Here is a 10,664-nt window from a genome sequence, read left to right as displayed (position 1 = left end):
TGTTTATTTATATGTTCTAATCAATCCTCTTCACATAATTCTTACTAATCCGAATTATTTATAGTCAAATAATAGCACATTTTTATAAAACCAATACACACGTAAATCTAGGTTATCTACAAACACTTGATTTACTTTTCATAGAAAATAAAAAAACAAAAAACATAGTTTGTTTATATAATTTTTATTAGTAGAGAACGAAATAATGTAAATACTATTTAATTTTGTAATAAATTATTTTCAATAAATTTATGTTAAATTTTCAATTACAATTATATAAATACTATAAATAAATGGTATTATAATAATGAATGTATAATATAAGTAATGACTGGTGTATTGTTAACTTTAAAAGATGTTATAAAATTACATCATATCTAGTGTTAAATATACTTTTATCTGTGTCGCTTATCTGAGGATTCAGAAATAACATGTTCGATGCTAAAGGTAAATATATATGCAATGTTTCAAACACAATCAATGAACTAAAAATAGATAATGGTTTATATATTTATTAGTTACAAACCAAAAATACGATAATTAATCAATTTTTTATCTATATAATAAAAATCAATCCTTAGATTTCGGATGGGTATAAATATCAGTTTCGATTTGAATTAGGACAGATTTTAGATCGCAATGTTTAAACTCGCAGTGTTTGTTACCCTTGTGGCGGGATGCTTCGGTACGGATATTATTATTGAGAAATTAAGTGCGAATAATTAATATTAAAATTTAATTTCCTTGTTGCAGCATTCCCAGATCCAAGGATTGTCAATGGTACTGATGCCAAGGAAGGAGAAATTCCATACATTGTAAGTTTTAATTAAATTAATTAATTTTGTAGGTTTATATTTAAAATATTGTTATTTTTTAAGATCTCTTTGAGATATGGTAGCTCTCACTCTTGCGGTGGTTCAATCCTGGATGCCACCCACGTCTTGACCGCCTCTCACTGCGTCGAAGGAAGGTACGTTATTTTCACGTTGTATTATTAGAAAATATATATTATATAAGTATGATTTTTGTATGAAGGACTGGAAACCCAGGTGCCTTTAAGATACAATACGGTGTCTTGAAAATCAACAGCAACGAGAACGTCATTGGTGTGAAATCCATCGCCATGCACCCAGAATACAACCCATACAACAACTATGCCAATGACGTTGCTGTCCTTACTGTATGTTAAACTTATATTTTAATGGTAATACTTGAAATTGAAGACGATTTTGTATATTTAGTTGGATGGTGAAATCGAGTTTGGAGACAATGTGAGGCCAACCATCCTCCCAGAACCATTCAGCGCCACCCCCGGAGACAAGACCGCCGTTTTGGCTGGTTGGGGATACCCATACGTAAGGAATTTTCAAAGTTTAATAATTTCAATATTTAAATTATATACATTTTTTTATATGAATAGACCGGTGGCAATGTTATGCAAAACTTGCAACGCGTTGACATCATCTGCTACACCGATGAGAACTGCGAAGTTGCCCACAAGGGAAGTACCGATAGGCAAGTTCATGTTTGTGCTGGAATTCCAGAAGGAGGCAAGGGACAATGCAGCGTAAGTACTTATGATTTGGTTACTGTGTATTCTATTTATAATTTTTATTATGACTTAGGGTGATTCTGGTGGCCCATTGACCGTTGATGGTGTCCAAGTTGGAGTCGTCTCCTGGTCTGTCAAACCATGCACTGTTAAGGGATACCCAGGTGTCTTCGCCCGTGTCGCTAACTACGTCGACTGGATCAAGGAACAACTTTAAATGTTTTAGGATTATAGATATTAAATAAAAATATAAAATTCAATTGTTGTTTTTCTATCTAGCTAGCTAAACAGTAAATTTACATTCTACCTCTTTTTGTAGAGGAGAGGAAACCTTACATAGTTACCACGGGTACTGTTACCATAGTGGTACTGTGGGATTCTTACCACACCAAAACCTCTCCCCTTCTTCGTCAGCATACAGGACCTGTATCACTATACTACTCTGCGATGCTGATTGTCTTTGCCTGTTTGGCACTTCCCTTAGATCATGTTAATGCTGGCCTTCACTGCCACTATCATCGTAGGCCCTTTGCAGCCTCCGCTCGTCTTCTTCTTTGCTTAGTAGCACTTCTGATATGTACGCCGCTACACTATCCCAGCTCTCCGCTCTCTTCAGCATTTCACTGATAACATTTTCTGGCTCTAACAGAACTCCCAATCCTGCCTCCGCCTCGTTCTACCTTCCAACTCAACTGCAGCACTTAAAAAGCGTGTGCTCAAGGCTAAACCAACATAATACCGGTATTTGTTATACAAATTTTGGTAATCATATTGGCCATTAACACTTTGTAACGTATAATATCTTTAATCTGTTTTAAATATTTGAACTAGTTTCTTGATATATTATGTCAAATAAATATTGAATACTTCACAATTATTCAGTATACACAATACTAAGGAACAATACAAACTATTATTATATAATATTGCCGATAAACTTCAGTATAGAACGTATATACTTAAATAGAATTTATGTCAATAAAATAAAGAGCAACATATACAATTGTGTGATAAAATAAAAGTTAATAAAGTATATAGTGGGCTATAGTCAGTTAATGAACAACCGATCATCTATTTAAATTTAACTGTACATTCTCTGATTTGTTCACAGTGAACACTCTTCGTTAACCGATCACCAACTAAGAGTACAATTGCACAAATAAAACATTATTTCATCCCTATTATCTTTCATGCCTTTTCCTAATACAGTTAAACCTCGCTTAACGAGTTTAATCCGTTCCAAAATTTTCGGATTTTTACTCGTATAGTGAAACATATTAAAAAATACATATAATATGTGTACACAAGTTTGAGAAATGATGTAACAGACTCTCAATCCGGGACTTCTCTTTTCATCATCATTCGTTATGCAAAACGTCGCTCGTTAAGCGAGTTATTTTCTTACAATTCATTTTTCTCGTTAAGCAAAATGCTCGTTATACGAGGTACTTGTTAAGCGAGGTTCAACTGTATATGGAAAAGGCATGAAAGATAATAGAGATGAAATAATGTTTTCTTTATGCAAAGATTTTTCAATATTTACTTTATTAATGATGAAATATTAGTTTTTTATTTAGTTCCGAGAGAGCAGAGGAAGTAAATACTGCATTTTTTTCTGATCGTGGACATACATCAAACACATCATTAAATATAATTTCAAATTCAAATGTACGGAAAAATTACTAGGAAGTAAACGAAACAAAACTACGAAAATGCGGCAAATGTACATTAAGAACTTAATAGTGGTAGTAATACATATAATTATACCGTAGATATTTCAATGTATCCTTTAATTTATTCATTAATTCAGTAGCTTTCATACCATAAAACTATTGCAAAAGTCTGTCTGCTGTCAAATAAGTAATATTTCTAATCTTCTATTTCAACAGTTGAAAACTAAATAAAACATGTTGAAAATTATAATAATCAACACGATATATTCTTAAAAAAAAATCTACGAATATTTAAAAACTACGTAGATTGAAAGTAACAATCTAACACATTGAAATTTTTATAGCATAATCATTGATATAAAAACAAGCATGCATGAAAATAGAACACAATGAGAAATAATATTTAAAATTTTAATCAGTTTGCAATACAAATTCATAAGAATTTCAAAAGATATCGATCAATTAAAAATTTACGTTATCGATCAAATACATTGATTCCGCGCGACTATAAATACGAGAGTATGGAAGCAGTAGTAAGTTAAACAAAATGTTCAGATTTGCTGTATTTGTTGCTCTCTTGGCCGGATGCTATGGTTAGATTTGTTCTACTATCACTTTTCATTAACTAATAGTAATTTATTACAGCATCACCAAGGATTGTGAACGGAACTGATGCCAAGGAAGGAGAAATCCCATACATCGTATGTACAATACAATTATTAACCATAAATGGAACATTTAGAAAATTGTTTTGGCCCCAATTTGGACCAAATATGTTCAAATTGATTATTAATATTATTGTTATTATATTGTATCTCTATTATGTTCTTTCTATATTAAGATTTCTTTGAGACATGGTAGTTCTCACTCTTGTGGTGGATCTATTTTGGATGCCACTCACGTTCTGACCGCTTCCCATTGCGTGGATGGAAGGTAATTGAAGTTTAGATATAACAAACAAAATTTGTAGAAATTGAATAAGCTAAGTATTAAGTTTTTCATATTTGTTGTAGCACCAACAACCCATCTGCTTTCAAGGTCCAATACGGTGTTTTGAAAATCGGTGGAAATCAAAATGTTGTAGGTGTAAAATCTATCGTTATGCATCCAGAATACAGTCCATTCAACAACTACGCCAATGACGTTGCTGTCATTACTGTAAGTTAATATAACTTTGTAATAATGCAAATTTATACTATAGACGATTTATATATTTAGTTGGATGGTGAAATCAAGTTTGGAGATAATGTGAGGCCAACCATCCTCCCACAGCCATTCAGCGCCACCCCCGGAGACAAGACCGCTGTTTTGGCAGGTTGGGGATACCCATACGTAAGTATTATGTGATAAATGTATAATCAGGACTGATAATATGTATCTTGGCAGAGCGGAGGTAATGTCATGCAAAACTTGCAACGCGTTGACATCATCTGTTATACCGATGCGAACTGCGAATCTGCTCACCACGGAAGCACCGACAGGGAAGTTCATGTTTGCGCTGGAATTCCAGAAGGAGGCAAAGGACAATGCAGCGTATGTATCTTTATACCAAATCATTTGTATGTTGCTTTACATTATTTTGTTTTTTAGGGTGACTCTGGTGGTCCATTGACCGTTGATGGTGTCCAAGTTGGAGTCGTCTCATGGTCTGTCAAACCATGCACTGTTAAGGGATACCCAGGTGTCTTTGCTCGTGTTGCCAACTACGTCGACTGGATCAAGAAACAACTGTAAAAATATATAAGAAAGATGTGACGAACAACGTTATATATTCATTTCTTTTCTTTCAAAAAAAGTATAGAAATGCAAATGTACATACTACTAATAACGAAAATAAAGTAATTTTAGTTAAAAATTAGTTGAAAAGTTTTACTTTTGTTAAAAATAAATTCCTTACTACAACGTAGTTTGCAACTACATCTAAATCCCTGGGGCATATTTTCGTGGTGCATACATAGTTTCATGGACGCTACACCGACATTAAGAAGGTCTCCAAGTTTGCTCTAATTACGGACAAAAACGTTATCTTGTTCCTAATTAATATGCAAAACTACTTATGCTGCATGCTTTTGGTAACTTTCCATATTCTCTAACGCACTTTTTCTAATTCACTGGTTTAATTAAATTAATACATCTTATATAACTATAATTTTATTTAATTTTTAACAATGTTAAAAAATTAAAATATTTGTTGTGTGTTAATATCAGACTTTTACCGTTAATACAGAAATCAATATTAGTTTACAATAGTTATATATAATATGTATGTTTACCATCAATGTCAGCATCCATTTGTACATGCTGATCTTTGTACAATAAATGAACAAAAAAACATAATTGAGATTTATAAATTAATAAAATTAAAAAAAAATTGAAGTAAAAATAAATGTATGTATTCGATTTATATATTTAAAATTATAAGAAATTATAACGATTTTTGTCCGATTATATAAAATTTTCATAATTAATGGATAGATCTTTAAATTAATTATAATGATACACTAAACAACTTATGATTTTATTGAAATATCTCCAGAAATAAATATTTATTAAACAAAATAATAATTTCTATTTTGACTTTTTTTTAAATACAAATACTTTTATTAGAATAGTTTTGCTCAAATAATTCAAGAAGAAAAACTATAAAAACAGTTTTATTGACAAATGATATAATGCTGTATCTATAGTAATTGATAGGTTAGAATGGTTAGAACTAGTTATATGCAATATGTTTCATTAATTAAGTTACTGTTCTTGGAGACAAAAACTCAACAATACTATCCATATATTGATTTATGTGTGATTTAAGTTGTGTATATTTTTTGGTCATATTTTAATTTGTTATAATTATGTATAACAAGGTACATTCAAGGTACATCAAGACTAGTGTTGTTGAACCATGAATGCGCGAACACATTTTTCGTGAATTTTAGATAAAAATATCGATACCTGGAAATTATCGTTCCAGACTCGTGACATTTCAAAATTTAAAGTGTAGCAGGTTGCGATAAAGTATTATGTCTTTATTGAAATATCTACACATTCCACTGTATACGAAATAATCACTGTTTTCCATATCGCATTGCCATCGACCGGTGATTTCTATCGACCAATCCTGTCTTATAAGCAGATAGTCAAACCGAAATAAATTTCGTTCCAGTTTACGGTTATATTCCAAGTAAATGTTTATCGTTCCAGATTCGGTTTGGGTTCAGTTCCGGTTGAAATTAGAATTTAAAATCGAAAGAAAAGCAATTATAAAATTGAAAATACAAAAAAATAAAAATTAATTAGTGACTAGCACTTTGTAATTTGCTTTTAGTCATGTTTACAGTAATATAATTTTTAATGACTTTCATTTGAGTTTGTTCTAATGATTGCCCTTTTTTCTTCAAATTTTCACTTTTTAAACGATGGTTTTAAGGATTTATATTGATTTTTGTTAATTATGTATTTGTTTAGATGAAAAATAGTTCAAACAGACTTCATCGATGTCTCTTATACATTGTTTGTCTTTATACTCTATTAACAATACTCTAATAACATTTCGAACGTATATATAAATAAACCAAAACATTAGCGATTATGAATTAATTTAATGAATAAAAAATTGAACCGAAATTAACCGTATTAAAATATCGTTCCGGTTCGACTCTCTGCTTATAGGAATATATTACAAATTTTTGTGAATTTCGGGCAATTTTCAATTGATTCAGTGATTTCACTGATAAAGTGAGATGAATTTTGAGTCCTGTGTCTTATGCGATACATACTTATTATTGTAATTAATATTCACAATTAGAACAATTAAAAAAATGTAATATTTGAGTTACTTTTATTTATTATGTGTATATGATTTCCAATAGAGAATCGAAGAAATATTATATAAATTGCAAATGAAAGCTTCAATTTTGTTATATTATTTTGAAGAAAACAATTTAATAAAATATTTTTTTTAATTAATCAACAAATGATTATAAATGATAATATAGAATATAATTAATAAAGTTGTATAAAACATAAGAATGATCAATGATTCATTTGCTGTTTGATCCAATCAACGTAATTAGCGACGCGAGCAAAAACTCCTGGGTAACCTTTGATGGCACAAGGCTTAACAGACCATGAAACGACTCCAATTTGAACTCCATCAACGGTCAATGGACCTCCAGAATCTCCCTAAAAAATAAAGTTAAAATTATAAATGTTGAAAAAGCTATATCTGTACACCATAGCACCAACAAAGGATTCAAGTACTCACACTGCATTGTCCTTTTCCGCCTTCAGGAACGCCGGCGCAGATATGGTATTGTCTATTTGTATTTCCATGGTGGGCAGCTTCGCAATCATCGTCCGAATAGCATATAATGTCAACACGCATCAAAGATTCCGTATAAACACTATGACTCTGCATATAATTCAATATTTTAAATTATACTAACTATCACTGTTATGTTTTATATTAATTATAAAAAAAAAACTGGAACCAAATAACTTTGAACTTATTGTTCAAATAACTAAAAACCTATATAAAATGGACTAGTTTTGAAATTCGAACAAAAATTTGAAAGACTATATTTGCTCACATGAATTGTCAAAGTAGTTAACATATATCAACAATATGATGCAATATTTCAGAAAAAAAAAATAGGCAGGTTTCTCAATAATGTAAAAGCAAGTGAATTTTAGTAGAAAGGTGGATAATTAATAGTCCAGTAATACAATATTATTGGATACCATATGAACTATCTTGATTAAATTTTGGAGGTTTGACACTGATTCATTCAATTTATATTATTTCTTATAGGGAATTTTACTTTCTTATAGAATATCGTAAATATTTTTAATATAACTTACCGAGGTAAGTCCCCAACCGGCCAACACTGCGTTTTGATTTCCTGGAGTGCTGCTGGACTGCTCAGGAAGGGTAACAGGTTGAGCGTTTTCATCGAAAGGAATTTCGGAATTCAACTAGAAACCACAAATATTAGTAAATTCTATTTAAAATTTCTTGTTATATAAAACTTACAGTCAGCACAGCAACATCGTTGATATGATTCTTGGATGGATCGTAACCAGGGTGCATGTATATTTCTTTAACTCTAATAATATGCTGTGAAGCACTGATCAATCTTAAATCACCATATTCAATGGTGAAGACACTCGGAGGACTAATTCACAAGTTTAACATGAAATGAACTATTTTATGTCTATTTTAATATTATATTTACCGTGATTCAATACAATGAGCTGCAGTCAAAATATGTGTTGAATCCAAAATAGAGCCGCCACACGAATGTGTTCCGTAGAAACTAAGAGAAACCTGTTTGAAAATTTAAAAAAATTACACATACATCTAACTTGCAATGCAAACATTGTAATTAAATTGAAATTTAGTTTAATGATATTGAAAGTTTGATGGAAGAAAACACAAGAAATTGATTATATTGTAAAACCGACACCATTTAATGTTTCTTCACAAATTGAGTTAAAGTTTAATAGTAATGAGTTAATAGTAATTAGGTTTTTAAAATTGACGTTCACAATATTCATAAGTAAAATACTATGTCTGAAGAAGCTGACTGAATAATCGCGATAGAAGATGGAGAGTTTTTTTTAGCAATAAAACTGTTAAATTAATAAATACGAGATCTATATATAAGAGGAGAGATTATTGTGATGTATTTTACTGCTAAGAATTTAATTTTACTATGATATAAAATTAAACAACTGCAACTTCAATTAAAAAACGTGATCTCTTGATACGATAAATTATTGTGACACAGTTTAGTATTAGAAACATAATTTATCAAACCACATTCATATATTAATCTGACAATATGTATCTATGCTTCAATTTTATTATTTTATGTGCAATCTATTTGACAAAATAAATATATTTTAAAAACAATTTCTTTTAAATATATAAACCTTTTAAATATATAAATGAAATAGGACCTTATTTTTGCAAAATTGTGATAAAAATGCCAAATGAATGGACTATACTATTTTATTAAATAATAGAAGAAGTAGTAAATTAAATAGATTTAAAAGTAATATAAATATCTACTTACAATATATGGAATTTCTCCAGGTTGAGCAAAAGTTCCATTTACAATTCTTGGTATTGCAGGAGATGCTAAAAATCAGAAAATATACAATTAAACAAATTTAATTAGTGGTTATTATAAAGTAGACTAATCGTGAAACTAAATATATACAAAAAAATAATTCGCACACAATATGTCGTGACCTTATATGTTTACAACTGAGAAAGTTGTTACATAATAATANNNAAAAAGTACAATTTATACATAAATAAATTTTAACATATAATGAAAATATATATCAATAGGCTGGCTATCGACCGAGGTAATTGTTACATAAAATGTATGTACAAAAATAATTCAGGCTAATAAAGATTTTGTTAATAATAATATTATTCATTACAACAACCATAACACAAACTTAACAAAATAACATCAGAAAAATAAAACTAAATTGAATTGTTGCAAAGGGCTATTGACCATAGGTCTTTCTGTACTATTTTTTAATATTAATTACAGTTAATAATTATTAAATATTTATTATTATTAAAATAATTTTACCTGTGCATCCAGCAAGTAAAACGCAGAACGCAATTATTCGAAACATTTTTTTTACTAATATATAGTCGTGATTTTGTTACTTATTTATATAGGAAAACATTCACTATTTTTTATCGGTAATCAAGATAAGCGCATATTTAACTATCTAAGAAATACTAATTTAATAGTTTCAAAACTATAACAAGTTGCTTTTAGCTAAATTGGAAATTGTTTATCTATCTATGATCAACCTGTTTTTTTCATTGACAAAATATTGAAAAAATGTAAATATTTTTTTTATTATGTCATATAGTAAATATGTTCACAGGAATAGATACAATTTATTCCTGCGATTTCACTATTTCCTTTATCTGTGTATCTGCTGCTATCCTTATGACTTTCATTGTACATAGTCTTGGCTGGAAGTCTATATGCTGAATCTCATTCATTTGTGTGTCCATTCATGGAACATTGGCCGTATTGCTTTAAGCACGGAGCGAGGTCACAAAGATGCAGGCATGCCCGGGATTCGAACTGGCGCTCACGGCTCGTTAGTAGGGAAACTTAACCATACAGTAATTAATCGCCCCCAAAATGTAAATGTAGATCTGAAAGATATTTTAGCCATACATATTTTACGCATATTTTTATAAATTATAAATAATAATAGATTCATCACATTATTAAACATTTTTATTGTCCATAATTATGACCAAACGGCTATCGACCCATATTATTATTATTTTTTTTTAACTTTTATTATTCATTCACAACCTGCCAACATCCCTGACTATAAATTGAATGTTTTTGGCCAAGACAGAAAAAAAAGAAAATAAAAACAGAAAAAACAAA

At 29.9% G+C, this 10,664-nt stretch overlaps 3 protein-coding genes across 3 annotated transcripts; 2 read left to right on the top strand and 1 right to left on the bottom strand.

The window, feature by feature from the left end:
* The first annotated feature begins 602 nt into the window (after positions 1-602).
* LOC108562703 (trypsin-7-like) lies at positions 603-1,812 on the top strand. Its single transcript, XM_017921108.1, has 7 exons — positions 603-685; positions 754-815; positions 879-970; positions 1,036-1,180; positions 1,242-1,355; positions 1,421-1,567; positions 1,626-1,812. The coding sequence occupies exons 1-7, from the start codon at positions 640-642 to the stop codon at positions 1,767-1,769; spliced, it is 750 nt and encodes a 249-aa protein (XP_017776597.1). The 5' UTR covers positions 603-639; the 3' UTR covers positions 1,770-1,812.
* Positions 1,813-3,749: 1,937 nt separating this feature from the next.
* LOC108562702 (chymotrypsin-1-like) lies at positions 3,750-5,083 on the top strand. Its single transcript, XM_017921107.1, has 7 exons — positions 3,750-3,818; positions 3,871-3,926; positions 4,067-4,158; positions 4,239-4,383; positions 4,444-4,557; positions 4,612-4,758; positions 4,816-5,083. The coding sequence occupies exons 1-7, from the start codon at positions 3,773-3,775 to the stop codon at positions 4,957-4,959; spliced, it is 744 nt and encodes a 247-aa protein (XP_017776596.1). The 5' UTR covers positions 3,750-3,772; the 3' UTR covers positions 4,960-5,083.
* Positions 5,084-7,238: 2,155 nt separating this feature from the next.
* On the bottom strand, positions 7,239-9,879 carry LOC108562699 (trypsin-3-like). Its single transcript, XM_017921104.1, has 7 exons — positions 9,834-9,879; positions 9,300-9,364; positions 8,457-8,548; positions 8,255-8,396; positions 8,083-8,196; positions 7,487-7,633; positions 7,239-7,404 (listed from the first exon to the last, which is right to left on the bottom strand). Exons 1-7 carry the CDS (start codon positions 9,877-9,879, stop codon positions 7,255-7,257), a joined length of 756 nt encoding a protein of 251 aa, XP_017776593.1. The 3' UTR covers positions 7,239-7,254.
* Positions 9,880-10,664: the final 785 nt, after the last annotated feature.

This window comes from Nicrophorus vespilloides, unplaced genomic scaffold (genome assembly GCF_001412225.1).
Source record: "Nicrophorus vespilloides isolate i.1.1-1 unplaced genomic scaffold, Nicve_v1.0, whole genome shotgun sequence".
Taxonomy (NCBI): Eukaryota; Metazoa; Arthropoda; class Insecta; order Coleoptera; family Silphidae; genus Nicrophorus; species Nicrophorus vespilloides.
Note: the sequence above shows the minus strand (reverse complement) of the source record. Positions and strands in the feature narration are given on the sequence as shown.